The 24624-nt window shown below is 38.1% G+C and overlaps 2 protein-coding genes across 4 annotated transcripts; both read right to left on the bottom strand.

Moving 5' to 3' along the window:
- Nucleotides 1-545: 545 nt before the first annotated feature.
- Nucleotides 546-1309, bottom strand: LOC137963031 (glutaredoxin-C1-like). Its single transcript, XM_068810212.1, has one exon. The coding sequence runs from the start codon at nt 1307-1309 to the stop codon at nt 917-919; it is 393 nt and encodes a 130-aa protein (XP_068666313.1). The 3' UTR covers nt 546-916.
- Nucleotides 1310-5277: 3968 nt separating this feature from the next.
- Nucleotides 5278-24307, bottom strand: LOC137962604 (uncharacterized). 3 transcript variants are annotated; one of them, XM_068809571.1, is made up of 8 exons: nt 23774-24307; nt 22810-22927; nt 21116-21363; nt 19040-19159; nt 18805-18958; nt 8051-8184; nt 7872-7907; nt 5278-6369 (listed from the first exon to the last, which is right to left on the bottom strand). In XM_068809571.1, exons 2-8 carry the CDS (start codon nt 22883-22885, stop codon nt 5521-5523), a joined length of 1617 nt encoding a protein of 538 aa, XP_068665672.1. In that variant the 5' UTR covers nt 22886-22927; nt 23774-24307; the 3' UTR covers nt 5278-5520. The 3 variants fall into 3 exon arrangements, with proteins under 3 accessions (XP_068665672.1, XP_068665674.1, XP_068665673.1); XM_068809573.1 differs by having other exon boundaries at nt 18805-18955; XM_068809572.1 differs by having other exon boundaries at nt 23809-24307.
- Nucleotides 24308-24624: the final 317 nt, after the last annotated feature.

Raw genomic sequence — 24624 nt, 5'->3', positions numbered from 1 at the left:
ATAAATTCATTAAATGGGCCGGCGCAGCAAGCCCAAACATCTACTTGCTATCAACTAGTCCACTCAACCAGTTGCTGTCCACGTCAGAACAGATGACGTGTGAAACGCACCAAAGACGCTCTTACCCGACGGGATATCAACGCAGCTTTTTCTTCTTTTTCCTTTTTTTCTTTTACGTTTCAAATATTTAATTTTTTATCGCATTAAATTGGATGAAAATTTTAAAACTAATTTAAAAAACCCGGAGCAGCAGGGAGACATTCCCCTGCGCCGCGCCCCTCCCGCCGCACGATTCTCGTACCACGTGTCGCCCTCCCCTCAGCCCCTCGCGATTGGAGCTTCGCGTGGTTACTTTCCTTCCACGTGTTGACATGACAATAACCAGAGCGGACCCACATTCCTCGTACGGCCTCGAGACAGTTTCAGAGTGACGTGGCCACCCCATTAACGTCGGCCTGCCAGAAATTCTCCGACGAGTACTGTGGCTGCTGCCTTGATAATTTATGGAAGCAGAAGAGGTGAAAAACTGAAGAACGCGCTGACGATTGAAGAAACGACAGGAATTGGATTTTTTCTTTCATTCTTTTTCTATACAAAGAAGCGAGCGAATTACATTCTCTATCTCTGTTTCCTCTCTCTCTCTCAAGTCTGAAACACCAACACCAACACCAGAAACGTAAGAAAAAACACGAAGAAGAAACTAAAATCAGCCCTCCATGTGTATGACAAAATGGATGAGACAAGGGGATGAGTACTAAAAAACAAACCACACCCATTTCCCTCACTACCCCTTTCTACCTATCTCTCTCTATCTATAATCGATCTCAGCATCAGCATCATCATTAGTAGCGTCATCGGTAGCAGAAGGAAAAAACAAAAAGATGAATTGTTAATGGTGTTTTGCAGGGGGCGGGGGCTAAAGCCAAAGAGCGCCGGCTTCTTTAAGGAGAGGAACGAGGGTACCGTTGATGTGAGAAGCCATGACCCTATCCATAGCGCCCACGAGCTTACCGCCAATGAACACAACCGGGACGGCGGAGGAGGTCCCCAGAAGGCGCATGAGCGCCTTCTCCAGCTCCTTCCCTCTGGGATCCTCGTCCAGCTCGTACACCGTCGGGTTCACCCCCATCCCGCAGAAGAGCCGCTTGATCGCATGGCACATGCAACACGTACTGACGCTGAATATCACCACCGCGTTCTCGCTCGCCAGCCTCTCCACCCTCTCCAGCGGGTCCCCTCCGCCCCCTCCCGCCGCCGCCGCCGCCGTCACGTACGTCCCCCAAGACCCCCCAGACGTCTGGTAATGCATTCTCTTTCTTCCCTAATTTCTCTTCCTTTTCCTCTATATCAATAGAAGAAGAAGCAACTAATCTCAGTCACAAAACAAAGTCGAAGGAGAAGAGAGACGACAGGAGCGTGAGCGTACTGGGTGATGCCTGACCAGAGCGAGCGACTTATTTATAGGTGCAGCAAAGGGATTATTTTATAATTCATTTGACTTGGAGGGTATTTTAGTAAAAACAAGTATATAAGTTGTCATGGTCGTCAGCGCATGCAGAGTGAAAAAGGAGAGCGAGGGTGGAGTGGGATTTTTCTCTAATTAATAAATTTATAATTTATCTATAAATCTGCCCAATTAAAAAAAAAAAGAAAAAAAGCAGTAAACTGTAAAAGAGTAAATTTGGGGACAGAAGACAGGCTTTTTCAGGGCGGAGTGTTGGTAAAAAGACGGCTGTCGGCGTCCTTATTGTCGGCTTCCGGCCTGAAAGCCTCCGCAAATCTTATCCTTCCACGTATCCAACTAAATGCAGATCTTAACCGTCGATCATTCTGAAACATGGGTGGTTGATGGGTCCATGAGGGTGAGTCACGAGACAGTGGTGCTGACGCGGGAGTGACATAATGCGGAATCTTAGTTAATAAGCAGTTGTCATGGACCCATTTATTGAGCTATTTGGGTCCCATGGGCCTTTCAGTAGATAAGTCCATACAAAAGTTACTTTTTCCCATTGGTTGAGCAATTTGGGTCCCATGGGCCTCTGAAGCGAAAAGTTGCACGAGCGGGTTAGGGCACGTGGGAGCATGAGGGCGTGGGAATGATGATGTTGGAGGAGGGTGGAAGGCGCTTTAGCGGCACGTGGGAACAGGACGCGGCGGAAAAGCTATTGGGAAGGGTTCGGGTCGCGTGTTACGGTAGCACGATGACGCCTTAAAAATCGGAAGCGCTCATAGCCCTGTATTGTGTCTGTCGTCGGGTGGGACTCCCCTTCGTTATTATTAATATGGGATTTAGGAAGGGAATTTGGGATCATGCGGCCTTTACCCTCTCCCCAATGCCCTTGTCTCCACACTCCTCCCCCTATTATATTAAAAATTAAAAAATATTAACTTTCTCCTTAATTTGTCATGAAATGTGCCCCTTCCCTTTTTAGGAGGAACCCATGGAACATGACCTCTTCTTTAGGATTATGTTATCGGACTCTGTCTCAACCATCAACCCGAATAAGTCCGGTCAATCTACTCGACGTATGGCAATCGATCGAAGTTTTTTTTAGTTACTATTTTTTAAATAAATTTAATTTTTTTTAAGAAAGAGTAGTGAATAACACCTCCCTCTCCTAGTAACATTTTTTTATTTAATTTATATTTTAAATATTAATATATTAATATGAGAAATTAGTTATTTTATTATTTGAATCAAGTTTAAAATAAATTAGTTAAAAAATAAATAGAGAAATTCAACTAAGTTTCTTCTTTAAATTAAATTCTAATTAATTAGTTTTCTCAATTCAAATTATTTAACGACAAAACCCGATTAGATAATGTGATCATTAGCACACCATTCGGTTTAAGAGATTTAAGAACTAAACAAGGGACTGGATTTAATAAAGCTTATTAATATTTTTCTATTTTTTTTAGAATTTTTTAGTTTTTTTCCCTTTTTTTAATTTTTAGTAAAATATATTGTCTTTTTATCAATATTTTAAATGAGTCCTCTATTTTTATCATATTCTAATAATTGATTCATCTTTATTAATATATTTGATTTTTATTACTATCACAAAAATAAAATTACTGAGACAAAATCAAAATCCTGTAGCTTTTACACCCTAAAAACCAATACGAATCGGCCGTATTCGCCGATATGTTCTCGTTACCGGCATGAATCTGCCGTTACCCCGAATGGAACTGTTCAGAATCTTGAGACGTAAGGAGCTCTCGCGGTCGCAGGCGTGGGCGCGTGGAGCAGAGAAAAAGCTCTCGTTCCCTTCCTCTCTCTCTCCCGGCATCTTCCGTGATTAGGCCCGACAGGGCCCTGGCCGGAATCCGTCAGGAGTGGCGATACGGATGCGGCGAATTCCGGCGATAAAAGTCGTTGCAGCGCGTAGGGACCCACCTTCTCCAGCCGCCCTCCTCGGCCCTCGCGTCCCTGCTCTTGTCTGCACCAAATGTCTTTTGGTCTCCCTCAGAGTCTGTTGGGCATGCACTGACGCACCCCCTCCATAATCATTCCCCTCAGCCCTCTTCTACGCTTTTCTTTCTTTAATCCCTCGACCCCCCTACGCTCTCCCCCTCTTCTTCCCCTGCCCCAAATAAAAAAAGAGTACATGGAAAAGCTTGCTTCTGTGATTCAACTCGAGACATGACGGCATGGTTTCAGTTCATCGTTCTCTGTGTTCGTGCTTCCTTTTCTGGGGAGAGCCGTTTCTGGGATTAGCGGCTGAGCCTTGTCTGGTTGACTGTCTTTTGCCACCACTCTCTCGTTCACAGGCTTCAGCTTCACCCCCCCCACCCCCCCCTTTAGATTCATTAAAAGATTTTGACAGATTTCATTTCAGAAACGGATCAGGCATCTTTCTTTTTTCCTTTCACTCTCTCTCTCTCTCTCTCTCTCTCTCTCTCTTTCTTTTTATCTTTTCTCTTCTGCCACACACTGACTCTGCGAGAAGGGTGCGTTTTTTCCCATTTGGAGTAAGCCACATTTCTCTGTTTTTGGGTTTGCAGAGGAAGTGTAAATGGTGGGGAAGTTAGGATGGTAAGATGGAATAAGATTGCTGTCTGTGGCATTTGTCTAGCTATGTTTAGGAAAAAGTTTTGGACATTTTGAGTTTGAGATGTTGGGCTTTTAATTGCTTTCATTAGACATCGATATGAAAACAAAGAAGACGTAGACATGATATTATTTTATTGACTGGTACTCTTCTCTGGTTTCTGTAACTTTTTCTGGGTTACTGGTTGATGGGAATTAGAGTTATTTAATTCTATCTACTCTCAATGTACCAAGGCTGATGTACTTTTAACAGAGAAGTATTTATTTAGTTAAGTAACTGCAATCTTATCTTCTCTATTTGGATGATTCTTTTGGTCTTTTGTTTCCATTGATGAAAAGTAGGACAGGGAAAAGAAAAAAATTGATCTCTTTCTTCAAATAAAGAATGAGTCTTTTGTGGATGAGGTATTTGGAAGCTAGATTCTGTTGTTTTTTTCATTAAAATCACCAATTAAAGGAAGTGGCTAGTTCTGGTTCAATTGATTAGAGGAAGGGGCTGGCACCCTCCAACTGAACTGCTTGAAATGGTGGAGGCTCTTCCCTGTCATGAAAGAGATGAGAAGCGTGGATGGGAGGACTCCTCTCTTGCATTCTACAAATGGGGTTGGACCATTTCGACTTGTTTGTACTGTTTGGCCTTTGGACAGTGTAATTTCATCATTTTTTATTAAAAAAAATTCAGACCTAGAGAAGAAATGGAAAAATCTCCTCTAATTGGGTATTAAATGCAAAGATTTCTTTTAGATTTAGGGATTAAACTATTCCTCCAAGTAAGAGTTTCAATCTCCATGGCCCAGAATGTGGATGAAAGTCCCCAGACCACTGGAACTTTAACATGTTGACTCAAGAAATGGAAGACCCATTTCAGGTCAGGGCCATGATGAGGTTCAGAGGCCTCCACTTAAAAAATAAAAGAGTTAGGTCTTACAAGGCTAAAAAACATTTTCAATGTGGTGCACCTGACCATTTCAAGACTTAAACCACTGCTTTGTATTAAGGCTAATTAACACAAATAGTTCCTAAGATTCAGTAATCATATGGAAAACTTTTTATTTTTTAATATAAGATGTTGGTTTCAAGTTCAGATTTGCATGCAAATTCTCACCAACTCGGGTCTTTGTATCTTAGACGAAGGTAATTATCTCCCTGAGTTAACTCGGCTATGTTTTGTGCAACCCAGGGATAGTCACAAAAATAGGCTTTCAAACAAAGCCAACTTTCCTCCTGATAAACCTTTTTAGGCTTCAATTGTATTCTCGTTTGTGAAAAGACAAATCAACTGCACCAGTTTAATTTGACAGTAAACAGCAATTCTCTCCAGAGCAATACATTGAACATTCTATCATTTAATAATATACAATCATAGTGATTCTATGGTCAATTCCAGTCCACTCCCGTCTCCCCTCGTTTAATAAGGTATCCCTCCACCTGCACTGGTCTGCACAATCACCAGCAACCCAAGAGCCCTTTCATGGCCGGGACATAGGTGGAGTTGCTGATAAAGGTTGCTGGTTAAAGAAGCCACTGTCAGATGCTTGAACGTTTGGAAACTGATTTGGAGGTGTAGGATAAGGTTGCACGCTAGACAGGGGCATTCCGGCCATCGCATAACCAGGTGGAAGATGATGAGTTACAGAACCATAACTGAAAGGAACATTAGTCATAGGTCCAGCTGTCTGTACAAACTGGCCAGGTGGAGGCGGAGGTTGAAGAGGTGGCAGAGGGGGCTGCTGTGGCTGCTGCATGGTTGGCGGCGCAAGTGAATTGGGTAACGATGTTGAAAGCGGCAGCTGATGTGGGCTTGAGATGATAGGTATTGAGTGTTGTAGTGAGTCTGGATGTGGGTAGCTGGGATGGGGAGGGTTAATTTGAGTTGGCACATAAGATGCTGAAGGACCATTGTCATGTTTGGGTTTCTTCTCAGGAGGGAAGTCCATGGAGGAAGATTCGTTTAGCGGTTTTCCGATAACACCTTCTGATGCAAGAGATGAAAGGACATAACTGAGCATCTGGGCAGAAGAAGTTGATGCAGCAAGTTTGGCTGCCACAGCTGCTGCTGTTGTTTTGCGGTGGTCTTCTTCGGAGAGAGGGTTCTCTGTCGCCGACAACTTTTGTGTGTACATTACTGGCGGAGCTGACAGTTCTTTCTTCTCTTCAACAACACCAGCAGTAGTTGCTTCTGGAGCAAAGTTGGGAGGCAAATCGGGATATGTGGGGGCTGCCTCGTGTAGCCTATGGTCAGATAGCGGCTGCCCGTTGTTAGTATTCAGTATCTGCTGGCAGATGTTACCTGCTTGGTCAAACCGAGACTGAGCGACCTGAAAAATGTCGTAAATGTTAGCTCCTTTATGGTGATCAGCTGAAGATAAAGTGGCCTCTCAGAGAAAACATAAGAATGCCAGGCAAGAACTGAGTTCCGACTTTGAGGATGCTAAAATAAGATATACAATAGAGGTCCACAATCAGCTTGACACATTTGTTTCAAACCAAACTGATGCCAAATTGATATCAATCAGTCCAAGGTGAAGCAAAAAACAAAAGAAGCTGATCTAAAAAGCATAGTGATCAATAATTAACCAGAATCTAAGAATGAGATAAATCACAAAAGGACCTCTACTCGTTCACTGGTCATAAGCTGACATCAAAACCATCTTTAATCAGGTATAGCAACAAACCCATCTCTAATTCTTTCCAACCTGACCTTTTTGGTTCCTCGAAGAATATACAAAAAGTATATATACATCACTCATAGTGGAGAACCATTCTTTGTTGCAATGATAGAATACACACAACATTGACCTTCATAATTGTCAATTACATAGCAGCACGGTCCAACCAGAATAGAAAACAAACCCCAATTCAGTCAAACTCATTCCATGATCAAAAGCATCAACCAAAAGATAAAACAAGAGAAAATTAAAGAGCTCTATATTCCCTTGCATACGAGTTGCTTGCAGTCCAGACAGAAACAAGGTTTATGAGGTTCACACATGTGTCTAGTACTAGCTACATAGGGAAGGAAAGTTCTCTGAACATAAGCTGATAAGAAGTCCTTTATGTAGTTAAAGATGAGAAGTCTTCAATTATGATCTCTTTTTAATAGTGATCAAATTTATTTAAATGAAAAGAGAGCAATAAATGCTAAGGGGGGGGGGGGGGGGGGGGGGGGTGGGGGGGTAAATGCGATCCTTGTGGATGCAGCATTTTCAAATGCGGGGGCTCTAGGACTAAAATTTTAATGGATAAAGTGGCATAGCTGTTAGGTTATATAGACATGTGAAATATTATATAACCTTTACCAATATTTTAAAAATAAAAACTAATTAATTTTATTATCAAAACAAAGGGAAGGACTACCACACATCTCCTTCTCTCCTGCTAAAAGATGAGGGAACTGAGAGGAGCACCCTCCTCTCCTGACTTCTACTTGTTTGCCTTGAAAAACAGATGTTAAGGGGAGAGAGAAGAGAAAATAGGAAAGAAGGGGGGTGGAGCAGGCTGCCTTATCCATGTAAAAAGGGGAAGGGTGAGTTTTTCCAACAGTAAGTCAAGCAGGTGTATAAATCAAATAAAACAGGATGACATAACAAATAACATTCAGTTATCCATCAAATACATTGAAATAAGACTTAAAAGACATTAAGATGTTGAAGATTGTAATTAAAAATAGAAATTATAATAATCTAATACAAACATTTTTTTAACTTCAAGAATTCTTCTTCTTGAACAATTATATAATCATCTTTGCCAGTGTTTTCAACATGAAAAGCTTTCCTTAAATTAATGCATTGATTTGCCAAAGCAATTTTTCAGTAATTACCTGAAGTTGATCACGTAGTTGTTCCAGCTTGTACTCCTGAACATTATGAAGACTTAGTTAGACAGAAGCCAAGAGCGCAAGCATGTGGACACATGTATACAAATACAACCAAGAGGGACCAAAAGATGCAACAAGAAAGAATGGAAACTGCAGCTCTTAAAGTTGGCAGACAAACAAACCTGATCCTGAAGTGTTCCTTTTAAATGGGATATAAGTGTTGCTCTTGATGATTCAGCGACTCTCAGCTGTTCAATGCATTCTCTTAGCACCTGATGTTGCCCTTGCAGCTCCTCTACAAATACAGGAGGGTTCCCTGAACAAGAAAAACAAAGACATTGAAAAACTAACTGCAGAGGAACAAAATCTCATGACAGATTTAGCCAACAAATAATTTCAGACTTAGCAACAAAATCAAACCTTCCAAAGTTAATGCTCCGTAAAAGAACATGATGGAGGAAAAAGTGGCAAGATATGAGCAAAGAACGTCTTCATCAAGTATTACTATACTTTTTGACCCTCGGTTCCATGACCACATTATAGGATGGAATGTGTAAAAATAAAAATTTGTAAGGGTAAAAGAAGAAAAATAGAGAGAAAAGGAGGATAAGAGTGCATTATTCTGCACTCATAGGGGGTAAAAATCGTCCCACTCTTCTATTTACTTCTCATTTAAGTGACTCTCGTGTCCAAATACATAAATGCCCCTTATAACTCAAACCTTCACATCTCACTAATTTCATGTCAGAATAAGATGTAATCTAGACCATAGACTTCAAAAATCAGTCGAGCTTTCTAACATTCCTACAGACTATCAACGCCTAATAAAATCAAATTCTTCGTGAGGACGGCCATCATGGAACAAATCCTCACTTCTGACAACCTCCATAAAAGAGGTTTCACAGCCCCCGATCGCACTTGTCCCCTTTGTGGTGTGTGCGACAAGACAGTCCAACATGTTCTCTTACATTGCGACTTTTCATGGCAAGTCTGGATGAAGATATTTCAGAAGATTGGTCTCCAAATGGGGTTACATCAGGACTTTTTCAGCACCTTTGAGATGGTTAAGGGGATACGCCTTCCTAAGTTGGGCAAGATAATTTTCTTGGAATGCCTTGCGAATGTCCTATGGTGTATATGGCTAGATCGAAATAACCGGAGATTCAACTCCAATGCTAGCAACCCGGATAATATAGCTTCTCAGGCAGTGGGCCTTATCTTGAACTGGCTACATTCAAGGAAGGAGTTTGCTTCTCTATCGGGCATCTCCCTTCGAGAAAATTGGGGCTTGATCGCGCACATGGTGGGCCCCTGTAGGAATCCGGTTATGGCGACCTGGGATCCTCCCCTTACAACTGCATCAAACTCAATTTTGATGGCAGTGTTTTAGGCTGTCTTGAGCCGACTGGAGCTGGTGGTGTTTTCAGAGATAGCAGTGGAGAACCTATTCTATCCTATGCAGGGCCGGTGGGTATTGCTGATTCAAATACTACTGAAGTGAGTACTCTTCTATTCGGCCTCCAAATCTTTAAAGAGTGACTACATGGCAAGCTGATTATTGAAGGTGACTCAAAGACTGTCATCAGCTGGTGTTCAAAAGAAAACTCCCCTCCTTGGCGCCACTGGCCAATCACTGATTGTATTGCTGACATTGTGTCATCCATTCATTGTAATTAGAACCTCATTCCTAGATCAGCCAATTCTTTGGCTGATAAATTGGCAAAATTCGGAACCTCCCAGCAATCTCTCATTGTTTGGGAAGGTTTTCCCTCGTGCAATCTACTCGTTTGAGCTCTCATAATAAAATTCAGCATCATTTAAAAAAAAAAAAATTCCTATAGACTCATGTAGAATATATAAAATGACCAAAATACCTTTACTTAATATTTGACACTGCCCTTCAAATTGGAGCTTATATGTCTAAAAACCCCAGCTTGTTACGAAATGTCCTAAAATCATGCTTACCCAAGACTTTGGTAGACATGTCACCAAGTTGATTATTTGACCGAACATAGGAAGTGACAACTCCTTTATCATAGCATCTCGAACAAAGTGACAATCAACCTCTATATGTTTATTTCGCTCATGAAACAACAGATTGTTTACAATGGAATGGCCGCCAAGTAATCACAATGCATGGTCATAGGTTTTGTGACCTATAGGTTCAACTCCCTGAGAACAAACTTGATCCACATTAGTTCACTTGCAGTTTGAGTCATTGCTCTATACTTTGTTTCTGCACTTGAGGGGGGCACTATATTTTGTTTTTTACTTCTCCAACTTAATTAAATTTTCACCTATAAATACACAATATCCACTAGTAGATTTTGTATCCAGTTTAGACCCTCTATAGTTTGCATCTAAAAAAGCTTTTATCTGTAAATGACCGAGGCTAAAAAAAATATCCTTTCTCAGGAGATCCTTTTAAGTATAGTAAGAATCTCTAGTGTTGATGGTTTTAACTGCCAATTGAGCACTTCTATGTCAACTATGTATGAGCTGTTGTATCATCTAGAATTGTCCCAAATACTGTCTGCGTAGGTCACCAGACCTGTGTAGGTGCCTGCATCACCTCTCTGGATGCTGATATCATCCATCTTGTTGACAAATTTTGGTACATTGAGTGCAATTATACCTGCTGTATATTGCATTGAATAAGTGGGACTGCTTGGGAAGTTGCTCATTGCCATAATTACTCTGGTGTGGGGGCCACAACCTGCACAGACATTGCGTTGAAGCTTTTGGTGTTTTTTCTTTTTGTAAAATCTGATTGTTCTGGTTTAATATGGCTGACTCTGGTGAAGTGTTTACCCCAGTTGAAGAAATGGGATGGAAGGGATATAATTATTACCACTGAAAAATTTAAATGGCCAGAATTACTTAAGCTATTCCAAGTCAGGATCTATCTTAGTGCCAAGCGCAAGACTAAATATCTTAGAGATAATCCTCCTATCCCAATAATTGATGACTAAGAAGTAGAGGACAGTCAAATAATGACTTGGTTACTGAAATAGCATGGAATCTAAGCTCAAAAGTCAGATTATAACTGTAAATACGAAAAGAAATTTGGAATTCTCTTGAATAGATATATGCCTAAGAAAGTAATCTGTCAAGAATTTAAGGATTGTATACCAAGTTGTTTAGCTTGACAAAAGGTGAAAGCACAATCATCGATTATTTTAGTGAGTTGCAAAGTGTGCTCTAGGAGATGATTAGTATTTACCATCCCTTTGCTATTGATGAAAAAGAGCTTCAGAAGCATAAGGACAGATTTATGTAGCAAAGTTATTGGATGGTTTGGGGTCCATATATGGCGCAGACTGAGCACAATTATTTGCCTCAAATGATGTGACTTCACTTACTAATGCGTTCAATAGGGACATGAGTGTAAAATCTACTGTGACATCATAGGGTAGCAAGGTGACAAAAGGTGTTGAGGCTGCTACCTTCAATAATCAGCATGTGTTGAGTCAGTTAGAAACTACTCAAAGGATGTGGAGAGGGTAGTAGAGGACAAGGTCGAGATAGCTCAGGCCGTGGTAGATGCTGAGGTGAGACCAGATGTGATTGATAGCGTATATTGTAGGCATATTAATCATTTTTTTGGGATAAGTTTGGCAAACCAACATGGGCTAACTCTACTATTTAGGACATCAATGAGGAAATTTCAGTCCAGCAGTTGGTGATGTACCAGGGGCTCCTGATGGGATTCAGCCAGCGACTAGCTCAGCTGACCTTCTTATCTTCCTCCGCAGCTATAGCTCAACCTACACGTCCTACAATCTCTCTTGCTGGCTCAGGTATGACTGTCCTATATGTGAGTCCTATTTCTTCCTGGTTTATTGACTCAGGAGCATCGTCACACTTGTCAAGTACATGCTCTCTTTTCATGAATTTTTGTCCTTCATCTTCCTTTAAACAAGTTATTCTTGCTGATGAGTTTGTTTCTCCTATTTATGGAGTAGGCAAGTTTCGGCCTACATCCTATTTGTCATTAAAGTTAGTGTTATTTGCTCCAATGTTTCCTATAAATCTTTTGTTGGTCAACTTGCAAAATCCTTGAACTGTTCAGTAACTTTTTATCCTACTCATTGTATGTTTTAGGGTCTCAAGACGAGGAGGATGATTGGTTCAAGATGTGAGAGAGAAGGGCTTTATCACTTAGAAAGCTCCTCATAGCAGACATTTTGTATTTCATGTTGTTGGTCACTATTCCAATGGCTTTTGGGCCTACGTCATCCTTCACCAACAAAATTGATTGAGTTGTTTTTAGATCTATCTTCTAGCTTGGTGTTTCGGTGTGAATCATGTCAAGTTGGGAAGCATAATTAGATGTCATTTCCTTTGAGTCAAACAATGATTAGTTGTTGTTTGGGATTGGATATTCTGATGTATGGGGATCATGTCCAGTTACCAGTATTTTTGGTTATAAGTATTTCGCTTCTTTAATTGATGATTTCAGATGTTTTACTCTGATGCATCTCTCTTACGGGTGAAATTAGAAGTCTTCAATGTATTTTTTGAATTTTCATAATGAAATAAAAACTTAGTTTGATGCTTCTTTCCGCATATTTCGTACTAATAATGGGTGAAAGTTTATGAATCAAAAGTTTAACTCTTTCTGTCAAATGCGTTCACTCCACAACAGAATGGAGTGGCAGAGAGAAAAAAATGTTATCTTCTAGAAGTTGCTCCAAGCACATATGTATCTGCCAAAATCTTATTAGGGTAATGTAGTACTTACCACATGTTTTCTTATAAACATGATGCCTTCATCTATACTTGGAGGAATAATTCATTTCCAACTGTTAAAACCTAAGGGTGACTTGTTTTCTCTTTGCCCTTGTATATTTGGATGTGTGTTTTGTACACCTTTTTGGTTCTTCGTTATAAATTGTCTCTTGAGCTTTGAAATGCGTATTTCTTTGATATTCTCGTACTCAAAAAGGATATAAATTTTATTGTCCTTCCATTAGAAGAGCATTTGTACTTATTGATGTGACATTTTTTGAGGATGTTTCCTTCTTTTTTGGGTTAGACAAGGTGTCAACTCCATCTCTTGTTGATACAAGTATTATCGCTCCTATTTTTGTGGAGGATGTTCCTATCCCCATACCTAGTTTGCAATGCCAAAGCCCTTGATAGGTTTATCAACAACCGAAACCTCTCAATTCACCAGCCAAAATTCTCTCTTCCTCCAATGCTTGAATCCTCTTCTTTTGCAACTCCTGAGGTAAATGATGTAGATTTTCCCATTGCTTTTCGAAAAGGTGTCCCTATGTTGACCAAACATCCTTTTTCTCATTTTGTGTCATTTGATTCTCTTTCTAGTAAATTCAAAAATTTGCAATGTCTTTGTCTCCTATACTATTCCTTTATCAGTGCAAGATACTCTGATGTTTCCTCAGTGGAAGCAAGCTATGAATATTGAAATGGAGGTGTTACATGATCGAGGTATATGATTACTATCTGATCCACCTCCTGATGCTGCATTTGTAAGTTGCCACTAGGTATATATTGTCAAATACGATACTTATGGTTCAATTGACAGGTATAAGGCCAGGCTAGTGGTAAATGAGTATACTCAGACTTATGGAGTACATGTGTTTGAGAGATTCTCTTGTTGCCAAATTGACCTCAATTAGAATTCTTGTATCTGTCGCAATGAATTAGAGATGGTTTTTGTTTTAGTTAGATATCAAAAAAGTTTTTTTGTATGTTGATCTTGAAGAAGAAGTGTATGTGGAGTAACCTCCACAGTATATTGCTCAGGATGAGACTGAGAAAGTGTGTACATTAAAAAAAACAACTTATGGACTCAAGTAGAGTCCTAGAGCATGGTTTGATAAGTTTAGCTAGGTAGTAATGTCCTTTGGGTTCGCAAGAAGACAATGTGATCACTCATTATTCTTTATGAAATGATCATATGGAGTTGTTGTGTTAGTCGTGTGTGTTGATGACATTATTTTGTTATGAAGTGATAAAAAGGCAATTAAAGAAGTGAAGGAGCATTTGGTTAAGCATTTTCAAACCAAAGATCTAGATTCGCTCAATTACTTCCTTGGAATAGAAGTTGCTCGGAGTAAAGCAAGAGTTTGTTATTGATATGCTATAGGAATATGGTTTATTGGGGGTTAAACCAACATATACACCAATGAAGGTTGATAATGATCTTCACAATGAGGGCAATTATGAACCTAAAGATAAAACAATGTATTAGAAGTTAGTTCATGGAGTATCTATGCAAAATTCATTTGGAAGCTGATTCAACTCATCCTTGGGTGTTAGTGTAGACGAGTTCAAGTGCACTGGAAAACAAATTCCAGTGTTAGTGCCCCCAAATGAAAAGTATGATATAAACATGAGAATGAGTAACCTTTTATAATATACTTAAATATAACATATACCTAAACAGATAATTAACCAAAATAAACATGATTACTACACTTATAAGTGATTTAACGTATAGTATTAGAATATATTAATATCCTAATTAATGAAAAACTATATTATATTAATTAATGATTATAGTTTATTATAAATTAATACAATAATTACGTGTGACAAGAATAAATTATTAAAAATAAATAAATAAAAATAAAAAATAACATAAGCAAATATAATAAATAAATAAATTATTTTTTAATAACATAAGATATGTTTTAATATTAAAAACCACTAATTTAATACAATAAAAAAATTAATATAATAAATAAATATTTTTTATGTATTATTAGTTAATAATATATTGTCACAAAATTTAAAACCATTGGTTTAATTAATTATAGCAAAGGGATAATTAAACCAAAACAATTTATCACATATTTATTTTAAAAATATTTTAATTATGACTGTTAAATCACTTATTTAATATAGTAATTATAAATTGAATATATTAAATAAATAAAAATAATTATTTTATAAATAAAAATATAAATTATTATTCTTATCATGATGGTTTAATTTTTCCTTTTAAGGAAAAATTAAACCATCGTCTTCCTCATGGCGCGCGTTGTCTTCCTCAGCGGCGGGAGACTACGGCGGCGGGCAACGGCGACGGAGGCAGCACTCCAACGGTACGCCGAGAGAGAAGAGAAGCCAGGAGGCCGAGAGGCTCTGCGACAGAGGCTCAGCCTCCCGTGCTCTGCAACGGAGGTCGAGAGGAAGAGGAGAGGGACGAAGGCCGGTGGAGGGAGGGGAAGGAGCAACGCGCGCATCCTGCGCGCTTCAATTGTTTAATTCGCAAAACAGGTCGGAATCCAAATTACCCCTTTTTTTTGCCTGAGCGAATGAATTGACGTGATTCACTTGAAGTGAAATTCATTGTACACTAACCCCTTAATCTAATGAACAAAGTAATGCGGGAGTAATTCATCTCACTTCATGCTGGACTAACCCCCCTGGGTTAGTCCACACTGAACTTGAAATGAAGTAAAGATTTCAATTCATCTTGGGTGTTAGTATAGACGAGTTCAAGTGCACTGGAAAACAGATTCCAGTGTTAGTGCCCCAAAATGAAAAATATGATATAAACAAGAGAATGAGTATTTTTTTGTAATATACTTAAATAGACAATACACCTAAACAAATAATTAACCAAAATAAGCATGGTTACTACACTTATAAGTGATTTAATGTGTAGTATTAAAATATATTAATAAACTAATTGATGAAATACTATATTATATTACTTAATGATTATAATTAATTATAAATTAATATAATAATTACATGTGACTAGAATAAATTATAAAAAATAAATAAGTAAAGTAAAAAATAACATAAGAGAATATAATATATAAATAAATTATTTTTTTAATAACATAATATATATTTTAACATTAAAAATCACTAATTTAATACAGTAATAAATAAATGAATATAATAAATAAATATATTATTTTATCAATAACATAATATATTTTTTATGTATTATTAATTAATAATATATTGCCACAAAATTTAAAACCATTGGTTTAATTAATTATAGGAATGGGATAATTAAACCAAAATAATTTATCAAATGTTTATTTTAACAATATTTTAATTATGACTATTAAATCACTAATTTAATACAGTAATTACAAAATGAATATACTGAATAAATAAAAACAATTATTTTATAAATAAAAAATATGAATTATTATTTTTATGACGTTGGTTTAATTTTTCCTAACTTAGGAAAAATTAAACCAGTTTCTTCTTCTTCACAGCACCCCGATGGGTCGTCTTCCTCACAAGCAGGAGACAACGACGGGCCAACAGGCAACGACGACGAAGGCAGCACTCCAACGGTACGCCGAGAGGGAGAAGATAGAGGAAAAAAAAATCGGGGGAGGAAGGCCGAGAAGGGAGAAAAGCCGAGCGGGAGAAAAAAAAATCGGGAGAGGAAGCCGAGAGAGAGGAAGACCTGAGCGAAATGAGGGAAAAAAAATTGTTCGGGGGAGGGAGAAATGCGTCCCCGCGCGATTCATGTGAATGATTTGCAAAATAGGTATGAAACATGATTCCCTCATTTTTGCCTGAGAAAATTACCTAACGTGATTCAAATGAAGAGGAGATCATTTTGGACTAACGACCTAATCGAATGAATGGAGTAATGGGGGAGTAATTCATGTTTGATTCATTTTGGACTAACTTAGAAATCTTGCAACTCCTCTTTTTTAGAGTATTGTAACTTAGAGAAGAGAAAAATGAAAGCCTGAAAAAATTTCTGCAATAGGATCTCACCGCTCTGATACTATGTAAAAATATACGTTTGTAAAAGAAAAGGAAAAAAAAAAGAAAAATAGAGAGAAAGGGAAAAGAAGAGTGTTGTTCTACACTCAATGGGGGTAAAAAATTGTCCTCCTCTTCTACTGTTTCACGCTTAAGTGACTTTTGTGTCCGATTACATAAATGCTCCTTATAACTCAAAATTTCATATCTCCCGGATTACATATCAGAATAAGATGTATTCTGGACCACAGACTCCTAACACTCACTCAAGCTTTCTGACATTCCTACAAACTCATGTAGAATATGTAGAATGACCAACCCTTCTTAAAGAATGGTACAGATTGGTTAGGGTACTCTTAAAAAAACAGACATGAGAAAGCAAATAAGTGTTGCAAAGATTTCAATCTCCGAGGGTCAAAAACCTACTAAAGAATGGTACAGTACCTTGCAGTCCTTAGATTGGGAATGATACAAAATTTAGTAAGAAAAGGGTGAATTAGAGTCCATTTGCAAAATGAATCCAAGATTCATATATTGGAATGGACATCATATTGGAGAGCACATTTATCATGTCAATAGGAAGTGCCCCATTAGAAAAAGTATATCAATGAAGCTCATTACCTTTACCTTTGCTCCATGACTCATAAGTAGATAAATTTTCCTCACCAAAATGCACAACACATGAATGCATTCAAATGCTCTCCATTGAAAAATTAGACTCTTAAAAACCCAGAGAAAAATTTACATAAAATGCAGCTGGTAGATGAAGAAAGTAAAAGTACGCATTGTGTTAGAGAATGTAGACATCTATGGTCTCTGACAATGAAAAAAATAAAATGGCTGTGCCAAGATAACATATGACTGCTGGATGCAAGCCAGGCGCCAAAGGGCTTGTTTCAAGTAGATGAGCTGCTTAAGATCTCTATTGAACTTCATATCATGAATGAAAACCTAATCCTATGTGTCCTAGATAATCCACCATGTTAAGAGGCATGTCACGTCAGGACCCAAATGTCATATCATATTAATAGCTCCCATCAACAGTGACATTCTCTCATTTTGTAACTGTTAGACCAGCCTCGAAGCAGCAGTGAGGCAAGTTAGATGAGAAACCTGCCCCACCCTATCCCTTTTACACAAGTATAAGGTTTGTTTTCCAACCTACATTAAGGGATGTTTTTGGAGGTAAAAAGTTTGTGTGTCCAAGTACGGTCACCACACAAATATACAACAAATGGCATATAATTCTTTTTAAGAAAAAGGGCATATAAGTGTTTTTACTGTGTAGATAAATAGTATTTAACTCTTTAGTGGTAGATTTATTTCTCAAGATATGTTAAGGAATAATTCTAAAAAAAGATATTTTGTGGAATGTACTACTAATTTACGATTTAATAAAAACTTGGTAATTGAAATTTTGAGTATATATATGATATTCCAAAAATATATATTTCAATAGTGTGGACAGGGCAGATTTCAACCCAGGGGTGCAGGATAGTTTTGCTAGTTTTTTAGTGGGTGGGATTGGGTTCTCCAAATCCCACCCCAAAACCATCCTACTGTTATCACAACTATCCTTGAGATGACAACATAATTGAATAAGTCCCAGGCAATAATGTAAAGAAACATGGTAGGCACAACCAGCTGGCCAACTCTCCAGAGCTTCTAGTCAACCCAAGTGATTCATAAGTTTCATCATACACTACATTGACATAAATAAAGTATTATTTCCCTGATTCAAGTGCAATACAGTGGCTGTAAACTTGGAATTTTCATACCTGCATCTATGTACTTAACACAATGTAACAATATGGCCCAAATTTATCATAAATATTTCGTATCACTCAAGAGTTCAGCAAGCTGAAAATAGGCATCATTGGAAGTGTTTAAAACAGGAATTGAAGATAAATAAAAAAACACACCCATTAGAGAAAAATAGACAGAAAAAAAAATAAACACTAGACATGATGAAACAAGAAAGAATAAATTGATTTTCCACATTTATAGGCAGAGTTTTCCAACTGCTAAGGAGGACAGCAACCTGTTTGGGATGGGTCGTTCTTTTTATCATCACATAAAAGCATTGAGAAAATTACCCACTTAGTGGTACACATACAAGTTATATACATGCTCATGAATAGCAGTTTTAAAGGAATGAGGAACAAGATGATTTTTAATAACCAATAGACAGGGTTTCCAAGTAATTTATTTTACATACCAGAATTATAATCACCTACTTCCTTCTCCACTTTCACAACAAAGCTAATGGCAGTTCTGCATTTTGCCATTACAGCATCTTCTTCCACAGGCCCATCATAGACAGCCTCATAACTTGAAACAATCTTTTCAAGTGCAGCTCCAGTTGATGGCTTCTGAACAACACGAAAACATAAACATATAGAAACAAGCAGACTGCATGAGATCAATTTTCATTAAAAAAAAAAAACATTTACCAGGACATTGCTAGAATTTTTCCCATTTCTGCTCTTGTACTCCACATTCCTGCCCAACAGCTCTTCCTTGAGGACTTGTCCACGAGAGCCAAACACCTTCCTGTCTTCCCATATATCAATCTGCATGGTATACAAACACTAACATGGTCAAGCAAGAAATAGGACTAGCACTAAATCAAATGGACACTTCAATAAAACCCAAATTATATAGTGATAGATATGGTGGAAAACTAGATTTTCGTCAAAATAAAATGAAGATAGGAGTTACTATTGATTGATTGAAGTTGTTCAACTCACTGTAGAAAAATACACTTCAGGTAGTTTTAGCACTTAATTTTCCAAAAAAAAAAGAAAAGAAAAAAAAGAGAAAGAAAGATGTTTTAGCACCTTGACAAACAGAAATTCTTGATAACAAGCTTCACAATTCCAACTGCTTCCTTATGCTTTCCTCTTACAAAAGTTCTTTGATAATTTTTACATGACCCTATGAAGTGGTGTTATTTAACATACGGCCATGTTGCCATTCTTCCAAAATTTGTCATGTAACTAAAATATTTCACACCGTTAGATTCAGTTCTTTTTAAATATTTTTTAAATACCAAGTTTGTCCCTTTTATCTTTCTATTTTAAACAAATAGAAGATGTAAAAGTATGAGGTTTGCCCCACCTTCCGTTCCTTTCTGATCAGAGACAAAGAAAGGATGTTAGATCAAACATCAGGCTTATTGTACTGGGAAATTACCCTGTTCCAGGATTCTGCTATCAACATTTTCATACGTTGATGGTGGTGGTTGTGTGATTAGAGACACTGATGGTATTAACTGCCTTGTCTCTCTGTCCCATTAAATGAGTGCAACTCAACCGAAGTGGAGTTAAGAACCCCGATTCAGGGCATCCAAATTTTTCATTGAGCACTCAGCTTCCCCACTCGTGGTTGAGGGGGAATTCAGCAGTCGCCGTCAGCTGGGCTTATGGAAAAAAGATGCACTGGGACACTGCTTGGAGTTTCTTATTTGAAAGGAAATCTGCCCTGCCCTTGTTGCATACCCCAAAAGCACCAATAGGATAACTGATTCCTTGGCCTGGAGTGGTGCTTCCAGGCAACACCTTGTTGTCAGCACAAGTTTGACCTCTTCATTAATTCTGTATCTTCCTTGTTTTTCTTTTTTTTTCAGCAGTGAGCAACTTTTGGCGTTTCATAGTTCTTTTATTTTAATTTTTCTTTGTGACATGTCTCCTTCGGGATTTCTCTCTTAAATTCTCTCTTCTCACTGTAAAGGCATTTTCAGGACTATATTATCATACCCAATGCCAAATTAACAAACGCAGAGCAGGATTTTAGGCAGCCATAGAACTTTGAGTCTGGAGTAATGTCAGAAAAGGAAGATAGGTAGTCGACACTGAATAGGCCAAAATGGAACAACCACTTAGACACGGGTCAGGACAGGTCTATAACACCACCTGTATTTTTTTTAATGTCTTTGGGATTTTTTAATATAGAGAACAAAGAAGGGTTGAAAAGTACAAAAAATAAGTACCCCATACCCAATTTTGGCCAACAGCCTTCATTGAAAGATTAAGAGAGGAAAAAGTATAACAAAATGCCCATACAGTTAAAAGATTCAGGAAGCCCCCCCAATGGCATATCTGTAATGTAAACCCTAAAGCCAATGTTCACCAGCTCTCTTAACTGCCTTTCATGGAATATGATTTGAAGATTCAGTTGCCAGTAAAGTTATAATGAACCAATAAGTTGAACAATGGAAAGATAAGCCTGACAAAGATTGGCTCAACAAAATAAAGAGTCCCTTAAAAAACTGAAGTCGACTTGTAAGTATGAAAGTCTGTATCAGAAATTTTGAACAGTTCAAATTCCAAATGTTATAACCAATCATGTAATTTTTAAGTCAAAGAGAACTCCATCAACTATACTCCAAATACCAAAACAACATATAACAAGAGCACAAGCAGGAATAGCAACTTAAATTTACAAAAACTAATTGATGCTTGACAGTATTGAGCAAAAAGATCATAAAATCAAATGTGAAATTAGAACAACAAACTAATTTCACATACCAGTCGAAACACAGCATTTCTTCCAAAATCATCACCATTTTCAATTACATCACTAAGAGCATCTGGGAGAACCTTCCAAAATTCACCAACAAACTCTGAACCCTTCCGCCTACTATTCTGCAGAATATCATTTGCAAGATATAAAAAAGATATTCTCTGCTCCCGTGGGGAACAGTGGAACTGTCTCTCCCATGTTTCCACAACTTGTTTTGCTTTCTTCCTGTGGAAGATACACCAATGGGAGAGAGCTTGATTTTGTCAAGGACAATATTGCCAAGCTCGTGTAAGAAAAAAGTATGGAGCAAACAGTTAAGAAAATATCCAAGGTATCAAGCATGAAATAGCAAGAAATAGCAAAAAATAGCAAGAAACTGCAGCATCAGCTGGAAGAAGAACTCCAGTATCATCCAGGATCACCTTCAGCTAGCTTTCCCCCTCTCCACCTTCACCATATAGAACCGGTATAATCATCAATTAGTTTCAACTCAGCTCTCAGCATTTCTTTCTTCTCTAACTATAAAATTTCAGAGGCCATATAAAAAAAAGTTTTGTATGGAGTAAATAAAACAAATAGATTAAAGACTAGTGGGCACAACCAGCAAAATAGCTAATTGACACTTGGAGGTTTACAGCCAGCAACCAACTGGTCTTGGCAATTAGATCCTGTTAGACATCAAATAGATGTATGCAAGAGAGCATCCTCTCTTACAAATCTCAAAGCAGTCTAGCATCCCCTCTTACAAATCTCTAGAGCAGTAGTACCAGAAGTGAAAATGCCATTGCCACAATAACAGTGGCAGTAGAATCTACAAATATTTTCTTCAAGCTAAAATAATCCTTGGTGAATAGGGCGAAAACTTGGGTAGCTTCATCAAAATTACCTACCAAATAAAGGGCTGCTCGGGTATCTTTTATTGGAAATAGTTGAAACATTTAATCACAAACTTACATACAAGATTTTATCAGACAAACTATGGGTCTATCATAGGACTGCTTCATGATTCATTTTTATTCTGAGAATTTAGCATTTTATGAGAAAGAAAATAAAAATACAAGAGGGGGAGAAAAAGAAATACAAACGGCAAACAAGGAAAAAACAAAAGCTAGGCTGAAATGGAGTTCAGCCGGGTCACAACAAGCAATTGCTTCTCAACTGCCTCCCCAGTTGTCAATTATACTAGGCTTCATGATACTAAGATGGTAAAACCTTTGGCAGTAAACAGATGCCTATGCAATGTTATATTTAGGAAACTTCTGAAATGTTGTATGAATCTTCATTTTATGGAAGTCTTGTTCGAGTTCTGTAGTTTCATGCATTAATAAATGACCACAAGCTACACTCAAATACAATGTTCTTCAAAAAGGTAATTGCTCTTGTAAGACAATAACTTCAACATCTGCCTCTGAACTTACCAATCATAAAATAAAAGGTTATCAACAAAGAGCTGAAGGTCAGCTATCAAAATATTAAGCACAATCTTCATATTCAGTGGCTCATAGTTGATATCCTGTTGCAATCTCTTCTGCTATAGGTTAATCTGAGTATCAAAATGTTTAGAAACTACACAAAATAAAACTATAGATTTCAAGGACACTTGATTCATGCACAAGGTCAATAAAACAGATCAAAATCCAGCACAGATTAATCCTCACTCGTTGACATCAAAACGAAACAGAGACATGTCAAAGGATACTCTCTATACTTTGCTGTGAGTTGTTGAGCTTTGCAAGCTTGTCAACCAAAATCTGTCCATTAAATGTACCATTCATTTTTATAATTTGAATTCTGTCCCAAGATGACAATGTTGAAACCTGTAAAAAGACCAAGAAGGATAAGCACTAAATTTCAGGCCTGCAAACTAAGGTACTGAGATATCAACCAGAATCAAAGCCAGCACCATCCACTGACTATATACATTCTTATAATTGCACTGTTTGAAAATCAAAAAGAACAAAAAGGTAGTGTTTGTGAAAAAAGTATTTCCTGAATATTTTTATAAGTGAAGTAGTTTATAAAAAAAAAAAAAAAGAAGAAGCATAAATAGCGCATAGTTCAAGGACAAAGTGGTCTAGGAGCACGATTTTGCAGAAATGAGAAGACAGGAAGTAATCGAAAAAAAAGGATTTTAAGAAACGAGGCTTCAAGCTCCACCAAACAGTTTGACAAGTATTCAGGAAATTAAATGGTAAGCCATCACCCACGAATAATCCAGCCGCATGTGTGCTATATGCCTTTTGAGAACAACAACGACGTCACCGAGAATAAAAATACCACTTTTGAAAAGAATAACTCAGATAGAACATGCAAATTTCCATGCAAACCATCAATACAAGCCTCATAAAGCAAGAGCGGTCTATGCACTAGGCACAACATATCATGCATGCACATCCTTATTTCACTGAACCTTGCTTGCCTTATCCGATGTCATATTTATCAAAAAACCAACATCAACAAAATCAGAAAACCAAAAACAGACGCCATGCAGCAGAACCCCACACATTTCCCCAACAAACATTAAACGGAAGCCTAATATCAAAAGCCACTTCTCCACAAGCCAAATACAAACCAGAAGCTAACCCCAAGACAGTAGAATAAATGGAGAGAAACCACTTCAAACACCAAGGCATCCATCGAGCACAAAACAATCTCATTTTCACCTCGAGTAAAGCAGCAAAAGGGTGTCTAATACGACCTCAGGGTCAGAATGCAGCGAAGTAAGCCAGTAATCAGATAATCGAGTCTTTCTCCATTCATTGCATGTACGGTTTCGACAGATTAGGGTTTTTACGTTTTACTGCCAGTCTTACTCCACAGAGGCAGGTATCAGTTCTGCAGACATGCGCTTCTAGGAGAGACTGTTCTTCCGAGCTCGAAACTCCAGAATTTTAAACTGATTTTTCTTTTTTTTTTCAAAAGACAGTATCGCTCTGGTTCGGGTTTCAGTAGGAGAAGCTGAACAAACAGAAAATTAGCGGCTTTTTTTGGGACAAAATGACTAAGATACTCCTCATCTCTGCCGAAGAATAAACGAGTAACAAGTAGAATAGATTCGGGGCAGTGCCCCTCGTTGTCTATGAACGCATGTGGAATTTTCAGCTCGCAGACTTCGTGCACGAGTTCCCCCCTCCGTCCAAAAGAGCGAAAAAAACGGAGAGTAAGCACAGGGGCTAATGGTTGTACGAGGGGGGACTTCGCCCAACCCAACCTAAAAAACCCTCCGTTTGGTTCGAGATCTAAATAAATTGAATCGAACCGAGCCTCGAATCGCTCGCAAACCGACTCAGTTCGATGCCACGGACCAGGCCCAATCCAACCCAAAAACCCTCCATTTGGGTTTCGGGCTTCACCCCATGGGTGAGTAGAGGAGAGGAAAGGACCTCCTTCCTTTTCCTCTCCCACGACCAGAGGAGTAGGGAGGGATGAACTCCTCCCCTCATGCAACAGGCTCTCTCGTAGAAGGGAGACTTTGCCGCTCTCTCCCACGAGAGAATAAATATATAATTTAAAT

Source organism: Aristolochia californica, unplaced genomic scaffold, assembly GCF_029961685.1.
Source record: "Aristolochia californica isolate CCGP_79_NKW_82.1479 unplaced genomic scaffold, dmAriCali1.0.hap1 SCAF_4, whole genome shotgun sequence".
Taxonomy (NCBI): domain Eukaryota; kingdom Viridiplantae; phylum Streptophyta; class Magnoliopsida; order Piperales; family Aristolochiaceae; genus Aristolochia; species Aristolochia californica.
This window is presented reverse-complemented; position numbering and strand designations above follow the sequence as displayed.

What these genes read in the sequence shown, in the direction of transcription:
- LOC137962604 (XM_068809571.1), bottom strand. Translation starts at nt 22,885, where the DNA reads ATGAATGGTACATTTAATGGACAGATTTTGGTTGACAAGCTTGCAAAG. An exon ending in GAAATGCTGTGTTTCGACTG is followed by an intron (nt 19,160 to 21,115) that starts GTATGTGAAATT and finishes TATACCATGCAG; the next exon opens with ATTGATATATGGGAAGACAG. An exon ending in AACTACGTGATCAACTTCAG is followed by an intron (nt 6,370 to 7,871) that starts GTAATTACTGAA and finishes GACATTTTTCAG; the next exon opens with GTCGCTCAGTCTCGGTTTGA.
- LOC137963031 (XM_068810212.1), bottom strand. Translation starts at nt 1,309, where the DNA reads ATGCATTACCAGACGTCTGGGGGGTCTTGGGGGACGTACGTGACGGCG.